General features: G+C 47.9%; 1 protein-coding gene across 4 annotated transcripts in view; it reads right to left on the bottom strand.

Annotated features, from left to right (window-relative positions):
• Positions 1-18,239, bottom strand: part of LOC110522145 (tyrosine-protein kinase Fyn) — a 67,217-nt gene that overhangs the window by 9,349 nt on the left and 39,629 nt on the right. For all 4 annotated transcript variants that reach the window (XM_036975686.1, XM_036975689.1, XM_036975688.1 and 1 more), the window contains 5 exons: positions 9,393-9,658; positions 7,238-7,334; positions 4,563-4,661; positions 3,260-3,363; positions 2,853-3,002 (listed from right to left, as the gene is read on the bottom strand). In XM_036975686.1, coding sequence (XP_036831581.1) covers positions 2,853-3,002; positions 3,260-3,363; positions 4,563-4,661; positions 7,238-7,334; positions 9,393-9,651 — 709 coding nt within the window. In that variant the 5' untranslated portion in view covers positions 9,652-9,658. The remainder of the gene's footprint in view (positions 1-2,852; positions 3,003-3,259; positions 3,364-4,562; positions 4,662-7,237; positions 7,335-9,392; positions 9,659-18,239) is intronic.

Genomic DNA, 18,239 nt, shown 5'->3' with positions numbered 1-18,239 from the left:
CAACAAGCTTCCATTCCCCCTGTCACAAGGTGATTCATGGCTGTTTTACTGGTCAACCCTGTTACGGTCAGCCCTGTTACGGTCAACCCTGTTACGGTCAGCCCTGTTACGGTCAGCCCTGTTACGGTCAACCCTGTTACGGTCAACCCTGTTACGGTCAGCCCTGTTACGGTCAACCCTGTTACGGTCAGCCCTGTTACGGCCAACCCTGTTACGGTCAACCCGGTTACGGTCAACCCTGTTACGGTCAGCCCTGTTACGGTCAACCCTGTTACGGTCAACCCTGTTACGGTCAGCCCTGTTACGGTCAGCCCTGTTACGGTCAACCCTGTTACGGTCAACCCTGTTACGGTCAACCCTGTTACGGTCAGCCCTGTTACGGTCAACCCTGTTACGGTCAACCATGTTACGGTCAGCCCTGTTACGGTCAACCCTGTTACGGTCAACCCTGTTACGGTCAACCCTGTTACTTTATTTGGCACTTAATAGGGACTTACTATAGTAATAGTCGTTTTTATTGAACCCCTTGAGATAGGAAAACGTGCTAAAATGACACTAATTTTTTTAACCAACTTATTTTGGACTCATTTTGTGGGAACGACCCAAAAGGCAACAGAAGAAGCACAAGCCCTGGAAGAAAACAACAGCAGTCAAGGTCATTTGAAGAGGTGTGTTTGAACTTCACATGTGTTCTCTGGAGTGGCGATAAGGGGGGAAGAAAATTGACAGTTAATGCACAGTGACACAAACATACACACAAAATCCATACGGTTCATTTCCAATGGGCTCAGTGCGGACATGTCAACGTGCTAACTGGAGCACGTGGAGGGGAAATATCACCCTTCTCACGGGGAAAGACAGACAGGGGAGAGAGACAGACACACACACACAGAGGGAGAGTGATCCATAAAGAGAAAGAGAGACAGAGAGAGAGAGGGACAGAGAGAGAGAGAGAGAGAGAGAGATAAAGAGAGAGAGAGGGACAGAGAGAGAGAGAGAGAAAGAGAGAGAGACAGAGAGAGAGAGAGAGGGACAGAGAGAGAGAGAGAGAAAGAGAGAGTGAGGGACAGAGAGAGAGAGAGACAGAGAGAGAGAGGGACAGAGAGAGAGAGAGAGAGAGAGGGACAGAGAGAGAGAGAGAGAGAAAGAGAGAGAGAAAGAGAGAGAAAGAGAGAGAGAAAAAGAGAGAGCGCGCCGTCTCATCTGGCACCAACACATGCTCATGAATGCAGCCTGTCGTCATCACAAAGTGACGTTCAACTTTCCTCGTGGTCTGTACAACTGGGACACTCAATAGCATGGTGACGGTACAGTACAGACCACCGTTGTTAAAACGGGCTCATTACTCTCTACATGGTGAGATAATAAGACCGCTCTTTCACATTAAGACAAACAGTAGACTACATCATCCTATCAGGGTCCCCTTTTCAAACCACCATAGGTGGCGCCGGTGTCAATCTAAAATGTACTCCTCTCAACATTGGTTGAATAGTTGATTTCAAACCATGCCACTTCATCCCTCCTTGAATCACTTAGCTGTTGCATTCTCAACAGTTTTCGAAAACTTTGAAAGTACTTCGCTCAGTATTTGACGTTTGTGTTTATGGACCACATTACACCTGGCGTCACTTCAATTTCACTCTATTCCCTTCTCAAATGTTAAATGTCAGCATCACTTTCTGCTGTTGAAGAGGGCTCCCCAGTGGAAATCATTTTATACTGATTGTGTCAGCAGAATACAATTCTGGATTCATCCAAGGAATTGGACGCCAGGCCCGAGGAGAAGTCTCTTGTATCTATTTGTTTAGAAATTATGTCTCCACTATAACACCAACATCACTACAGCTATTAAAAAGAAAGGGGGACCAAGGCACTCTTCATATAATTCCTTAAAATGCCTTTATTTGTATGGCGTGTTCAAAGTAAACAAAGATGAAAAACTCTAGACGCGTTTCAGCTGCATGGCCTTCTGTCTACAAAAACCTACCATCATGTACCTTAGTAACTTCTGTCTACAAAAACCTACCATCATGTACCTTAGTAACTTCTGTCTACAAAAACCTACCATTGTGTACCTTAGTAACTTCTGTCTACCAACACCTACCATCGTGTACCTTAGTAACTTCTGTCTACCAACACCTACCATCGTGTACCTTAGTAACTTCTGTCTACCAACACCTACCATTGTGTACCTTAGTAACTTCTGTCTACAAAAACCTACCATCGTGTACCTTAGTAACTTCTGTCTACAAAAACCTACCATTGTGTACCTTAGTAACTTCTGTCTACCAACACCTACCATTGTGTACCTTAGTAACTTCTGTCTACCAACACCTACCATTGTGTACCTTAGTAACTTCTGTCTACAAAAACCTACCATTGTGTACCTTAGTAACTTCTGTCTACCAACACCTACCATCGTGTACCTTAGTAACGTCTTTGAACTGTACCTTACTTTAACTCCCGGCCGACATACTGTATATTCTCCTCATCGGTATACACTTCGTCACTCATGAAGGTCTTATAAACATTGTAATGGTGGATGAATGGTAGGTGTAATAAATGATATGCATCCTTTTGCATCTGCCCCAGTTTTAGGATGTTTTCAATGTGCAGCACAGGGGGTTGCTGGCCCTTCAACTGGTGGTAACGGCTGGAGCGGAATCAGTGGAATGGGATCACGTTCCCAAGTGTCTGACGCCATTCCATTCGCTCCGTTCCGGCCATTACTATGAGCCGCTGGTGTGCAGCAATACATATTTTCCATAATGAACATGGCAATAGCGGTGTATGAACGGTGGGTGTTGGAATGTTCTATTGACGGTGTGACTCGGACCACTTCTGACTCTCACCTGAGTAGTGCTGTACCAGCTGCTGTAGGGTCTCAAACTGAGCCCTGGTGGTGATGTAGTAACCGCCGCTGTCCAGCTTACGGATCTTATAATGCTTGACGTGGTCCCCCTTCACGTCGTCCCAGTCTCGTATGGACAGGGAGAAGGCACCTACCGAACACAGTTGTGGAGGGGAGTGAGTCACTTGGGAAAACGGTCACTTACCTCATGCATTAATTATAGCTGTGGCCATAGCGAACGGTTGATAGTATTACCAGATGCCGAAGTAGCCCACCGGGAAAATATTCTGACGTCATTTCAACCAGTTTTACCCGCTGGACAGTTTTTCTAGAACAGTAGGCCGCTCCTCAAGTTGGGTACATCATGCATTCTATTACAGTGCCGTCCCGACAGTCTCTTGAGGTTACCTTTAGTGGTTTCACTCTCCCTGATGAGATACGTGCCGCGGGGATTGCCAGTGAACAGAAGTTGCCTCTCTGCATCCTTCCGGCCCAGTTTCCCAAAGTACCAGCTACAGAGAGAGGGTTTAACACAGGGACAGGTCAATAATGAGTGAGGGAAGCCATTGTATAAGCCATCTATCTGGATCGATTCGAGGGCGGAAAAGCCGTCTTTGAAGTTGAAAATGATGATCTGACATACAGAGAGAGCTGAGAGACACAGGTCACGAGGCCAGTTGAAATTCTCACTATAAACCCTGTCAATAAAATCACCCATCGGGCCGTGCTTTCTCAGACTAGAGGCTGAACAATGCATGTTGAGAGTGAACGGGGGATTTAATACCCTGCATGAAATGCCCCCCCTTGTCTTACAGTAATAAGCCAGTGTCGGTAAATTGAGCCACACCCAACGCAAACCCAGGCTGTGCTTAAATCCAGCATACTGTAGTGAGCTTAATGAGAGTTTGCCTTGTGGTGCACCATTAGAATAATTACATCATTATTCCTCAGAGAGTCGAGGACGAGGAGGGGGGTGTGTGTGTGGGGGGGGGGGGGGGGGGGGGGGGGGGGGGGGGGCTGTAGCACCGTCAGACATTCAGGTTCATTCACACATGACACAGACAAAGCTCTTATACATTCTCTATGACATTTCAAATAATCGGAACACACACAGCATTTAACGCAATTCTCCTGTCTTTTATAGTGTCTAGTAATGAGCTGGGGAATAGTCGCTTTAATGAGCTGGGGAAAGTGCCAGCTCTGCAGAGACATACACATCCCAGTATGATTACATTTCTGCTCAGAGCCTTGTGTTGACTGTTAACTCCAGATGCTGAGAGAAAGAGAGGATGTCTATGCTTGTCTTAACTTCGGACATCTTCCTCTCTCCCTGTTGTCTCAGACAGCGAAGAGAATGAAGAGAGGAGAGAGAACCCGCGCTTGACTTGGGCGGGAGCCCCCCGGAGCCGAGTACCGGCACCTCAAATGTTGTACTGCTTGAGCTCCTGTTCCTCTTATTAGAATATTAGCTCAAAAGTATTGTGGAGCTCCAGCACCTAAATATAAACAGTACCGACACCCAAAATGAGTACAGGCAACTATTTTAGTCCAACTCAAGCGCTGGAGAAAAGACAGAGACAGAGAGTGTGTGTGTGTGTTCAATCATTACATTTTTCATTTCATTCTCTTTTTTTGTTGTTTGTTCATGCCATGTAGTCAGCTCTATCAGAGCGTGTCCCAATGAAACTCAGTATGACAGACTGCTACTCACTCCTCAGCCTGGATGGAGTCCACTGGAGCCACGTAATTACTGGGAATGTAGCCATTTCCACCGGTGGTGAGGGAACGAGCATCCCACCAGTCCCCTTCACTGAGGGAGAGGGAGGGAGAGAGGGAGGGAGAGAGAAGGGGGGGGGGGGGGGGGGTCAGATGGTTTCATGTACAGAGTGTATTATTAGAGCGGCGAGAACACAAACCACTATGTTCAATAATGCAGTTGACAATGTGAATACATTGAAAGCAGTATATGCCTTCATGTGTTTGTATGGAATCGTGGAGGGAGGTAGTATTTGGCAGCAGTGGCTGATTACAAGCAGAGGAGGGAGGAAGACGGATGTAGAGAGGAGAGAGAACCAGTGCCTGAGAGAGCTTGCATGCCTACACGGCCATTACTGCCTCTCTCATGTCCTCCCTCTATCACCTTTCCTATATATATTTAATTTTAAATTTAAATTTTACTAGGCAAGTCAGTTAAGAACAAATTCTTATTTTCAATGACGGCCTAGGAACATTGGGTTAACTGCCTGTTCAGGGGCAGAACGACAGCTCGGGGATTCGAACTTGCAACCTTTCGGTTACTAGTCCAACGCTCTAACCACTAAGCTACCCTGCCGCCCTCCACCACTCTCACTTGTCTGTCCTCCAGACACACTGCCCTCTTTTACATCTCTCTCTCTCCCTTCTCTCCCTCGCACATTTCATCTTTCATTTTGTGCGAGCTAGTGGCGGTCTTTCATTTGTCCTGAATAAGAACATGATGGGAGTGTGGGGGGGGGGGGGGGGGGGGCTGGGGTACGACTTCAGAGCAAGAAATGGGGCCGGTTTCCTTTGTTCTGAGAGCAGAATGGAGGTTCCCCCTGGAGGGCTAGTGTGTTCACCCTAACACACTAACGCTAACAGCTGAGAGGAAGGATGGATTGCTGGGAGGAAAGCAGGCGAGAGAGAGAGAGAGAGAGAGAGAGATGGGAGGGGCCCGTCTGTCTTCTTCAACCCTCTTTAAACCATCTCGACTCCGCCACAAAGACAGAAAACAACAACATGTAAACAAAGAGAGAACCATCCTCCTCCCATCTCCAGAAGTATTGTAATGCTCTGACTAGCCCCCCTTCCCTGTGGTCACTGCTGATGACAGAGTAATGAGTGGATTGTGTCGACAGACTGGAGTCAGGCTGGTATCCACCAGCATAGTATTCATAGTTGGAATATGTACAAAAACAATACCCAATTTACTAACCCTTAAGACTTGAACCATTGAACAACAAATCAGAGCTATTTCCTGCATATTTCTGAGGTCATTTTTCAGTCTGAGAAAAATGTGCTAAATATGCCATTGTATTATAAACACTTATAAATGTGTCTTTATATCAAAACTGCTATAGGAAACTAGCACAAGCAATCAAACTGGAGCATTATAAAGACTTGAGTCTTTTTGTTTAGGATGAATCCCTGGAACGTGATAGATGCCTACACCAAGCTCAGTGTTCCCTTGAGGATACCACCACAACACAACAGTCCCTTCACCCACTGCTCGGTGCACAGTGTGTCCGAGGGAGTCCCAGGGCTGCTCACCTAAGCCCTGTCTGAACAGGCATCTGCCACGTACTGTCTTTGCGCCAGGCAGCCCTGACTACAAGGGAGAGACAGGGTCTGGGACTGGGTTGGGTGCAACTAGTCTTCTATCCAGGAGGGGGCAGTGTACCCAGTTAGAGGTTCCTGCCAGGAAGGGAGGGAGGGAAGCAGCAGGCGTGGGCGGACTGAGGACGGGCGACGGAGGGTGGTGGATGCAGCTCTTTCTGGCCACTGCCCAGGAGGAAGAGGAGAGATGAGGAGAGGATAGGGAGGGTTACTAATGATGGTGCTCTTCCTGCCTTTGCTCTAGATGGGGAAGGCGGTGGGTGGAAAGGTGAAAGGTGAAAGGTGTGCTGCTGCGGTATGAGGAGGAAGAGCAGCCCTTCCGCATGGGGTGAGAGGACAGGATGCTAAAGCAGTATGAATGGGCGTGGTGACTAGAGAGGAGAGAAGACACTGTGCTGGGCCCGGAGTTTAGGTTGAACACCTACAGGGGTGAACATGGACATGGGGAGAATAGAGGAGATGACTACAAACCTAAAACAGACCCAGTCACACACGCTCCTGAGAGAAATATACATTTTTATTTTGCAGTGTGCAGGCTATCAATTCAGCTGAGTGGAGTCTTTCACATAGAAAAAAAGCAGCATGTTTGAAATATCAGCTGTCTTCCCGTTGGCTGGTCTGAGACAGTTTTGCTGACAGAAGGGTAACTGTACCCAACATGGCCGTAGAGTAGGCACAGGAAATAGGGTGGCTGCACTTCGTGTCAGACGGTTCAAAGCGAAAGTCCACACCAGACCAGAGCAGACTGAAGAACAACACAGAACCATTCCACGGCACCCACTGCAAACTAAAGACCCCTGACTGCTCCACCCAGTTTAAATGTAGATATAACCGCAGCTGTTCGTGGTTGAAAATGCAAATACAACAGCTGTCCCAGACACCATTCAATCACCACTTCCCCCCGATCAAAATGCCTTACCTTGACAGCCAGACTGCAACAGTGATTGTAATATGCATTCTAATTGACATATATAATATAGACCCGTTCCCCCTCGGTGCAGTGGGTGTGATAAGTACTGTTACTGTACTTACGTGCTGTTGATAATCTGAAACTTCTCCCCTTTCCTGAAGCTGAGGTCGTCCTCTGTCCGGGCCTCGTAGTCGTAAAGTGCCACAAAGAGGGTGACTCCTGCCGAGAGATAAACGCACAGCGTCAGCACTCACGCGACTAGGACGAGCAGCGAATGAACCCGAGAGTCTGACAGACTCACATTGAACTGACTGGCACTGGGAGGGAGGCTGTGTGCACTGTATGCTTTTTATACGAGAGACGGTGGATATACTGTGTATGAGCTGTATTGAATTCAAATGTGAAATCAATCGTCCCATTTTATGGGCATAACTAGCTGGAAATTAGCCTTCGTACAGTACTGGGCATCTTTCACCTAGAAGGTAGCACACAAATACTGCAGAAATGGTGAACGGAAAAGAACCTCTCAGCAGACAAATAACCTCTCAGCAGACAAATAACCTCTCAGCAGACACGTACAGTAAATAACATATGTAATTGAAGAGTTCTGTCAAATAGGAAAAACACATTCCTTTCCAAGATTAGACTGAGACAAGTGTGAAAGCCTCCTAGTCCCTGGGGAAGTGTGTAGGGGCTCCAGACAGACTGGGCTGAGAGAGGGGCTGAGCTCCAGCTACCCAGGCGGCCTGCTGAATCTCTCAGGATAAGCCTCCACAAAGTCTAAAGAGCTTTCTTTATTCATCTCCTTTCCCTCATCTGAAAAGACTTGACGCATCCCGGCGATATGGTGGAAGCCTACACAGCCTTACAAATCTAGTTTCAACACAGTGACAGTGGGCCAAATACAACGGCGGACCTACAGAGGTATCGCACACTAACAGTGGTACTGCCTGGCTGCTCCACTGCAGTCTCCCAGTCTCCACAAACACAGACAGACACAGCCAGAGATTTCATAATCCAGCCTTTCAAAACGGGACTCTTTTAAAAAAAAAATCAAAGAGCCTGTGGCTAATGCTGGCCTGGCCTCCACACACTAGAGGATAGAAGGATCAAATCAAATCAGATGTCAGTGAGTTGTGGCTGTGATTGGGCAGGAACCAGGAAGGAACATCAAGATGCACTGTGTATGTTGACCTTGCAAGCAGAGCCGGCCTGATCTTTACCCATGCTGCCTGCAGGTGACCCGAGGAGCTAGCTGATTGGCTTGAAAGGTCTGATGAGGAAGCTTGAGTGTGCTCTTCTTGTTCCTCAAGGGCCTCGTCATCACATTTACCTCAGGTCACTTCAAAGCCCTAGCCCTTGTGACGGGGGGGGGGGGGGGGGGGGGCGACGACGACAATGTGTTCTACAGGAAATGATGAGCGTGTGCTTTGAGAGCAGGGCCCTTGATGATATCAGCAGTGAGAAGAGCACAAGCAGCTGCCTTTCATGCGACACAGTACAGAGACAGAGAGAAAGAGAGAGACGAGAGGGAGAGAGACAGAGTGACAAAGAGAGAGACAGAGAGAGCACACCGGGGGCTTTTGAGAGCCACACCTCTGACGCATCTACCCGCCACACCAGTCCCGAGATACAGACGGCATCCCTTTTGAAACAATAACTCCACACCTCCACCATTTACAAGAAACCCACAGAGCAAACCACAAAACAACAAACAGGCTTGGTTATGCAGAATCTGAGAATCGTGGTATGTGAAGCCCATTCAATTCAGTTACATAAGGCCATGGGACAAACGCTACTAGCTGTGAACTTCCATTCTGACTATTAATTAAGTGCATACAGATGAAGCTATGAGGCTGATCGGACAAGGCAGTACCATTATTTTGTCATTAAAGTGGTTGAGAGAGAGAGAGGGACAGCTTGTACCAAAGTTCCCGAATAGGAAGAAATGTCAAAGTTAAACCCCTTGGTCCACTGCGACCGCCTGTGTGGATTTGGACCGCTTTGGGACAGAAATAATCCACACTTTGAGGGAAGCCGTGTTTAGCTAAGTGGAAACGCTGAGTTCTTCTTGTAACAGCTGTGGCTCAGTAAAACATGAAGGATATCCTGACTGGAAATATTCCCTATGTAAACAATGAAAGCACACACAAAAGGCCTTGCAAGCGCCGGCCGGACGTTCCAACACAGGGGCGAGGCGCCGGGACGGGGCCGTGAGGTGAAGAGAGTCGGGGGAAATCCGTAACGGGGTAAAGGGGAACATATCAAAACCCCTACCTGTTCCGCCACGGGTGCGGAGTGTCCCTGTGTGGGAGGAGGTGTGGACCCCTCCAAAAACCGTTATCCCCTGGCCAACGGGTGCCTGGAAGTTGTTGAAGTTTGGGATGGCGGTGACCCCGAAGTTGGGGTAGTGCTGGTGCTGTGGCGTGGGGTCGGCTCCATAGCGGTAGCCCGCGGCACTCTGGGAGATGCTGGTGTCTCGGTCGTCCGTGAGTTTGGTTGCTTCTTTATCCTTGCATTGCACACAGCCCATCATCTATATTCTATAAAGTCAAGGAGAAACACAGAGAAAGAAGAGGGATTATCAACTCGACAGGAAATCAATCCTACAACCAGTCTGAAAATGATGAGTAGTACTACATGCAATAGAGGTGAACTTTGACATTGTTCTTGGTTTGCTCTCCCATCTCCTCAGATCACATTTCCTTGGGATGCTTTCTCTCAAGGACCACTGGGAAGTTTATAGCCTGATACGCACGCAAGCACACACACAGAGCAGAAAACTGGGAGGTTTATAGCCTGACACACACATACAGACGACACACACAGCAGAGCTCCGGATGACTCACACAGACGACACACACAGCAGAGCTCCGGATGACTGCCACCTGGAACACACACACACACACACACACACACACACACACACACACACACACACACACACACACACACACACACACACACACACACACACACACACACACACACACACACACACACACACACACAGTGTCTCTTTCATGGCCAGGAGAAAAACCACACTGTGATACACACTGGACTTGGGGAAGGAGGGCTAGTCGGGGAGCAGGGGACCCATGGAGGAAGGGTCTCAGGGGTATTAGCTCATCGATTATTTCTATGGTCACATCACTGCCAGTATCGACCGTCCGTACGGTCAAATGGACTCCAGAGGTGGGGATGGAGAGAGGAGAGCAACTGCAGTGTGGATGTTACTTCTGTCAGTTAAAGAGACGGGACATATTTCCAGACATCTCCGTGTTCCTACCACCCATTGTTCAGCCAAGAGTAGCGTACTTCTATGGTATTATCTAGGTCATTAAATACTAGTATATAAACACACCTACATACAAACAAAAAATATATACCTTCAGTAGACTATTTATGCGTTAGCTGAGATGGTATTTGCACTGTCAAAACGAAAGCGTAAAGTTAATGAACGGCCGAGAGCCAAGCTCTACTACTGTGGTGCTGGGGAAGATTACCACTGGGCAGTTTTATTCACCCTGCGAGAATGAATGTCATCTCATTACCAGTGTGCAAAACAAACACGAACATAACACTTTGTCTGTGTAGTAGATCAGTGGAGACAAATAGACTGTAAGTTGCAGTGTTCCTATGGAGACAGACTGCTGATCTAGCCTTCAGCTAAAGCCACCGACTGCCCTCAAACGTGTAATTTGAAAATATTCAGGATTTAAATCAGAGCCCTGTTTCTCTTTCTGTCTCTTTATCCCTCCCTCCCTCCATCTCCCTCCTTCTCTCTCTCTCTCTCTCCCCCTCATTCCAAGCCTCCTGGCCCAGAGTCTCCTGGCTCTTCCATCTCTTCTGAGAGGAGCAGGACGTGTAGTCTGCAGTCATTGAAGACACATGCAAGGAGAAGAGACTCTGGCTCAGTATGCTTCCCTTTGGTCAAAGGGAAAAATAAGGCCCAAACTATAGGAAGCCCTCCTCCTCTCCATCAATCAGCACAGCAGCAGGACAATGGTCACCCATAGAGCATGGCCGTGGCACAGACCCTTCTTCCGTCATCGTCACTGACTGACTACCGCCCGCTTGTCCAAAGGAGAGAGAGAGAGAGAGAGAGAGGACAGCGAGAGAGACAGACAGACAGAGACAGGGAAATAAACAACGTCAGGGTTCCCAATCTATTAAAGTATAAACTACATATTTGGATTTAATTTGTAGATTAAGGCTGAATCCACACAAATACAGAGATCAGATGAAAAGGTATCTCGTGACATCATCCAATCTCATAAACTACATAACATATCAGAGCATCGTATTTGCTCTGTGACCGTGACCTGACAAACCAACCTGGCTCCGCAAAATGGGCGTGCGAATGCAGTAAATGCCACAATGACTCAGCGGTCCAAATCTGTAATCCAAGTCGACAAGCCCTGAGTGGGAAGAGGAATCAGATAACTGCTATGGTCAGTGGTGGATTCCACAGCAGTTCTAATCGCCTAGCTACACCTAACAACTTGTAGCATCACTGAAAAGGCTCAAAGTTGCTCGATAATCTACCTCACAACATAGCCGCCCAGCAGCAGAGAGAGAGATTGGATTGGCTGTTGGACATTGACATTTTCATTGATCTCTGTTAGCCGGTCAGAAGGCTTGGCTTGTGTTGTGGTAAATGTCAGAGTAATCTGTGGAAGCGGTATGTTGTTGACTAGATACAGTCAAAGCTGCCTCTAATAGCGGCACAGTATTATAGGTGATTCCAAAGGAGCCCCATGGAATAGGCTGCTGCTGTGTAAATGATGGGAGATGCAGTGTGTAGTCAGCTTCAACCATATCCCAGAGTACTGCAGGACCACTCCCAGTATTGTTATTCTATCCTGCAGTAGGCAGCTATAAGACAGTCCTCATAGCAGGAGACCGTCAGCCATGAACTAACAGAGCCTCAGCCCAGTGCTACAAACACTGTCCACCATGGACCCCTCGACACTGCTCACCATGGACCCCTCGACACTGCTCACCATGGACCCCTCGACACTGCTCACCATGGACCCCTCGACACTGCTCACCATGGACCCCTCGACACTGCTCACCATGGACCCCTCGACACTGCTCACCATGGACCCCTCGACACTGCTCACCATGGACCCCTCGACACTGTTCACCATGGACCCCTCGACACTGCTCACCATGGACCCCTCGACACTGTTCACCATGGACCCCTCGACACTGCCACCATGGACCGCTCGGCACTGCTCACCATGGACCCCTCGGCACTGCTCACCATGGACCCCTCGACACTGCTCACCATGGACCCCTCGACACTGCTCACCATGGACCCCTCGACACTGCTCACCATGGACCCCTCGACACTGCTCACCATGGACCCCTCGACACTGCTCACCATGGACCCCTCGACACTGCTCACCATGGACCCCTCGACACTGCTCACCATGGACCCCTCGACACTGCTCACCATGGACCCCTCGACACTGCTCACCATGGACCCCTCGACACTGCTCACCATGGACCCCTCGACACTGCTCACTATGGACCCCTCGACACTGCTCACCATGGACCCCTCGACACTGCTCACTATGGACCCCTCGACACTGCTCACCATGGACCACTCGACACTGCTCACCATGGACCCCTCGACACTGCTCACTATGGACCCCTCAACACTGCTCACTATGGACCCCTCAACACTGCTCACTATGGACCCCTCAACACTGTTCACCATGGACCCCTCAACACTGTTCACCATGGACCCCTCAACACAGGCTAGGGACTGAGCTCAGCCTCACTGCTCCCTTTGTTTGAACCCAACCTCTTTCATCTCTTTCTTCGCCCCCTTCCATCTTTCTTTCTCCCTCTCCTTCTCTCCACTGATGAATTCTTCCCTCCTGTTCAGAAAACAGAAAACACCTGCTAGCCGTAGGCACTTGTATTGCTGTTTACTCCTCCCCTTCCTCTGCTGCAGAATAACAGCCTGAAAGCGACTGAAAGCCATCAGCACAGTGTTTCGTATAGAAACACTCACTCTTCTTCTCCTCCTCAGATTGGTTCAGCCAATCAGATCAATGGTCCTTCAGGCAAAATCAATTATAAAGCAGAACATAACCAGAAGCAGAGTAGCAGTTGGGTCTATAATTAGTTAAAATAAAGGCCATTCATTTAGGGCCTATATGGACCAAATTCATTAAGAGCTTTAATTGAAAGCCAAAGATCTAAAGATTTGAAGAATCTAAGGCTCCTGTTCATTAAATAAAAAGCAAAAGGGACAAAAATGGATTAAATCAAGAAGGTGACATGTTCGAGCATGTCTCCGGCAATCAGTCTCTAAAGAGAAGAAAGGGATAGAAAAAAGATCCATCCACAGTGAACACACGCTCGCTCAGAAAAAAAGACCCATCCACAGTGAACACACGCTCGCTCAGAAAAAAGATCCATCCACAGTGAACACACGCTCGCTCAGAAAAAAGATCCATCCATAGTGAACACACGCTCGCTCAGAAAAAAAGACCCATCCACAGTGAACACACGCTCGCTCAGAAAAAAGATCCATCCACAGTGAACACACGCTCGCTCAGAAAAAAGACCCATCCACAGTGAACACACGCTCGCTCAGAAAAAAGATCCATCCACAGTGAACACACGCTCGCTCAGAAAAAAGACCCGTCCACAGTGAACACACGCTCGCTCAAAAAAAAGATCCGTCCACAGTGAACACACGCTCGCTCAGAAAAAAAGATCCATCCACAGTGAACACACGCTCGCTCAGAAAAAAGACCCATCCACAGTGAACACACGCTCGCTCAGAAAAAAGATCCGTCCACAGTGAACACACGCTCACTCAGAAAAAAGATCCATCCACAGTGAACACACGCTCGCTCAGAAAAAAGAACCATCGACAGTGGACACACGCTCGGTCAGATCCATGTCAATTATTCATGGGACAGTTGTGCAAAATCAAGGTAGGCATGCCTCAGAGTCGGTGTTGGGCCAGCTGCAAGAGAACTGAGGGGGGAACGCCCTGGATGGAGTCATGTATATTTCATAGGGGGTGATGAATCATTAGCAAGGGGGGGGGGCTACACTGTCGATTTATGCACTGGGGTGGTCTGGACCCTCATGGGACCCCCTCTATCTGGACAGAACACAGTAGGCCTTTACAGGATGCCATCATCTCGGAGCAGAGAGCAGGGAGGAGATGAGGGAGCAGGAAATAATATGGCCACCTCTTCAGTACAGTACACATCCATCTGTGGGTCTGTGGATGTTTTTGTGAGCTCATCTCAAATGGCCTAGTCCTTACTGTGTGGCCGAGCCACCTCACTGATGTGGCCTAACCTATTTTACTTTCACCACTTCAGAGCCAGACAAAGGATCAAGACATTTGGTGTTGTACTCTCACTTTAGTTCCGCGCGTGTGGAACATTAGCCTCAGTGTTATACCCTTCATCAGGTGAAACCGAGTGAATGTTAAAATAGACTTCCAGACAGAGAGAGCGGGAGGTCTACAGAGATAATGAGATAGAAGATTATCAAGGGGGGCGAGAGGAGAGACAGAGAGAGAGCGAGAGAAAGCAAGAGCGGGGGAAGGAGAGAGAGAGAGAGAGAGAAAGGGAGAGAGAGGTTAACTGGAAGTGTGAGACAAGGAGAGAGTAAAAGGGGGAGAGGGCGGAGGAGCAGAAGGAGGAGTGCCTTGGGGCGGAGCACAGCCCCCAAACACTTGACAAAAGGAGCAGAATAATGATCAGTGCTGGGCGTCACATGCTGAGCCCCAGTCCGCCGGGGGACGGCCTTGCCTCTGTGCTCTCAGCGTGCTGCCAACCAGCCAGCCAGCCTCTGTCACGCACACAGGCAGCAGCATCACGAGCGGTCCTGCACCATTCAAGGTTAACGCTCAGAGGCTTATGCCTCATTCAATCCCCAACCTACATACAGCCACTTAACATGAACAGGAACACAAACATAGCACCCGACGCACGCAATCAAGGGGTGAGCAGTGTGTGCATGTGTAAGCGCTAGTGGCTCAATTATCACAACAGCTGCAAGGCGAACATTGGGATTAAGCCGAATCACGGCATCAACATTCTGACTCCGACCTTCGTAATAATTTTTGGATCCCTCCAAATCTCTATACTGTATGTTTAGGACTCTAAATCAGACTGTGTGGTGCATCAGGTCCCCTCCTCTTTCTCCTCTTTCTCTTCCTCTCCCTCCCTCTATCACAAGGCCTGGTGTTATGTGATTCATCATCAGCTGGCGGAGAGAGAGAGAGTCCTGTGGTGTGCTGCTTCCGGGTCTGACTGACTGCTCTGGCTGCGTCTCTGTGAGGAGAGAGAGTCCTGTGGTGTGCTGCTTCCGGGTCTAACTGACTGCTCTGGCTGTGTCTCTGTGAGGAGAGAGAGATTGTGTTCAGGACGGGTTACAGAGGTCACCTGGCACGGCTCTGAGGAAACAATTAGGCACAATACCATCGCTGGAGGAGCAGGCCTGAGGTGGGATCCAAACCTCCTAGAAACCCCCCAGGAGTCGCCTAGCCCAAAGAGAGGGCTGGCGCTGGTCGGGCTTGACGGTCGGGCTTGACGGTCGGGCTTGCTGGCCGGGCCCTGAACACACATACAGTGCCTTGCAAACGTATTCAGACACCTTGCATATCTTCATATTGTAACACAATACTTAGTGGGATTCAAATGAATTTGTATTTTTGTCAACAATACACACAACATACTCTGTCATGTCAAAGTGGAAGAACGATTTGAAAAAATAAAACGTACTCATATTTTTTAAAATAATTAAAATATAGTCGTTGCATTCGTATTCAGCTCCTTTAGTTTAGGCAAGCCTAAATTAGTCAAATGTGGCTTTAAAAAAATAAAATCACATAAAAAGGTACATGGACTCACTCTGTGTGAAATAATAGGGGTTGGCGTGATTTTTGAATGACTACCCCTTCCTCTGTCCCCCATTCATACTACATCTGTAGGTCAGGGTGTGACTGGGGGGTTAGTCTAGTTTATATTTTCTATGTGGGGTTCTAGGTTGTTTTTTCTATGTTGGGGTTTTGGTATGATTCCAATATTGTTGTCTCTAATTGGGGATCATACTTAAGTCTAATTCTTTCCACCTGTGGGTTATGGGATATTGTTTATGCTTTGAGTTGGTGGTGTTGTCACGGTTCGTTATTTGTTTGTTTATTGTTTCGTCTTTGCTATAGTTTCACTTCTTTAATAAATTATGTGGAACTCAACATACGCTGCCTTGGTCCGACATTCATTCCAATGAACGTGACAATCAAGGACAGATTAAACTACAGAAACCAGGAAGTTTTTTTTAAAGCTTCGTAAAAAAAGGGCAGTGTTTGGTAGATGGGTAACAGTAACAAACCAGACATGAAATATATCTTCAAGCATGGTCAAGTTAATAATTATGCTGTGGATGATGTATTAAACTACCTCAACACCTCAAAGATTGTCGTCCTTCTGAACTGAGCTGCAGGACAGGAAGGAAACTGCTTAAGGATGTCACCATGAGGCCATTGGTGATTTTAAAACAACTACAGAGTTCAATGGCTGTGATGGGAGAGAACTGAGGATGGATAAACAACATTGTAGTGACTCCACAATAGTGACCTAAATGAGTGAAAGGAAGAACACAAATACACAGAATATAAATATTCCAAAACATGCATCTTGTATGGAACAACGTGCTAACACTGGAAAAAAAACAACACGGCAAAGGAATACACCTTTTGGCGTAAATGCAAAGCCCCGTTTGGGTGTAAATCCAGCACAACACGTCACTGAGTAACTCCTTATTTTCAAGCATGGTGGCTGCTCTATCATGGTATGGGTATGCTTGTCATCTGCAAATACTGGGGGGTTTTCCAGGATAAAAAATAAAACGGGATAGGCTAAGCACAGGCAAAAATCATGAAACCTTTTTTTAGCCTGCGTTCCACCTGGCACCGGCAGGGGAATTCACCTTTCAGCAGGACAATAACCTACAACACAAGGTCAAATATACAGTGGGGAGAAAAAAATCAGCAGTGTTTCCTACTTACAAAGCATGTAATTTTTATCATAGGTACACTCCAACTGTGAGAGACGGAATCTAAAACAAAAATCCAGAAAATCACATTGTATGATTTTTAAGTAATTAATTTGCATTTTATTGCATGACATAAGTATTTGATACATCAGAAAAGCAGAACTTAATATTTGGTTTCAGGTTTCGGGGCTGTTGCAGGGAAATACGGACTTTCAGCTCCCTCCAAATATTTTCTATTGGGTTCAGGTCTGGAGACTGGATAGGCCACTCCAGGACCTTGAGATGCTTCTTACAGAGCCACTCCTTAGTTGCCCTGGCTGTGTGTTTCGGGTCGTTGTCATGCTCGAAGATCCAGCCACGACCCATCTTCAATGCTCTTACTGAGGGAAGGGGGTTGTTGACCAAGATCTTGCGATACATGGCCCCATCCATCCTCCCCTCAATAAGGTGCAGTCGTCCTGTCCCCTTTGCAGAAAAGCATCCCCAAAGAATGATGTTTCCACCTCCATGCTTCACGGTTGGGATGGTGTTCTTGGGGTTGTACTCATCCTTCTTCTTCCTCCAAACACGGCGAGTGGAGTTTAGACCAAAAAGCTCTATTTTTGTCTCATCAGACCATATGATCTCCTCCCATTCCTCCTCTGGATCATCCAGATGGTCATTGGCAAACTTCAGACGGGCCTGGACATGCGCTGGCTTGAGCAGGGGGACCTTGCGTGCGCTGCAGGATTTTAATCCATGGCGGCGTAGTGTGTTACTAATGGTTTTCTTTGAGACTGTGGTACCAGCTCTCTTCAGGTCTTTGACCAGGTCCTGCCGTGTAGTTCTGGGCTGATCCCTCACCTTCCTCATGATCATTGATGCCCCACGAGGTGAGATCTTGCATGGAGCCCCAGACTGAGGGTGATTGACCGTCATCTTGAACTTCTTCCATTTTCTAATAATTGCGCCAACAGTTATTGCCTTCTCACCAAGCTGCTTGCCTATTGTCCTGTAGCCCATCAGAGGTCTTGTGCAGGTCTACAATTGTATCCCTGATGTCCTTACACAGCTCTCTGGTCTTGGCCATTGTGGAGAGGT

This window comes from Oncorhynchus mykiss, chromosome 4 (genome assembly GCF_013265735.2).
Source record: "Oncorhynchus mykiss isolate Arlee chromosome 4, USDA_OmykA_1.1, whole genome shotgun sequence".
In the NCBI taxonomy this organism is placed as follows: domain Eukaryota; kingdom Metazoa; phylum Chordata; class Actinopteri; order Salmoniformes; family Salmonidae; genus Oncorhynchus; species Oncorhynchus mykiss.
Note: the sequence above shows the minus strand (reverse complement) of the source record. Positions and strands in the feature narration are given on the sequence as shown.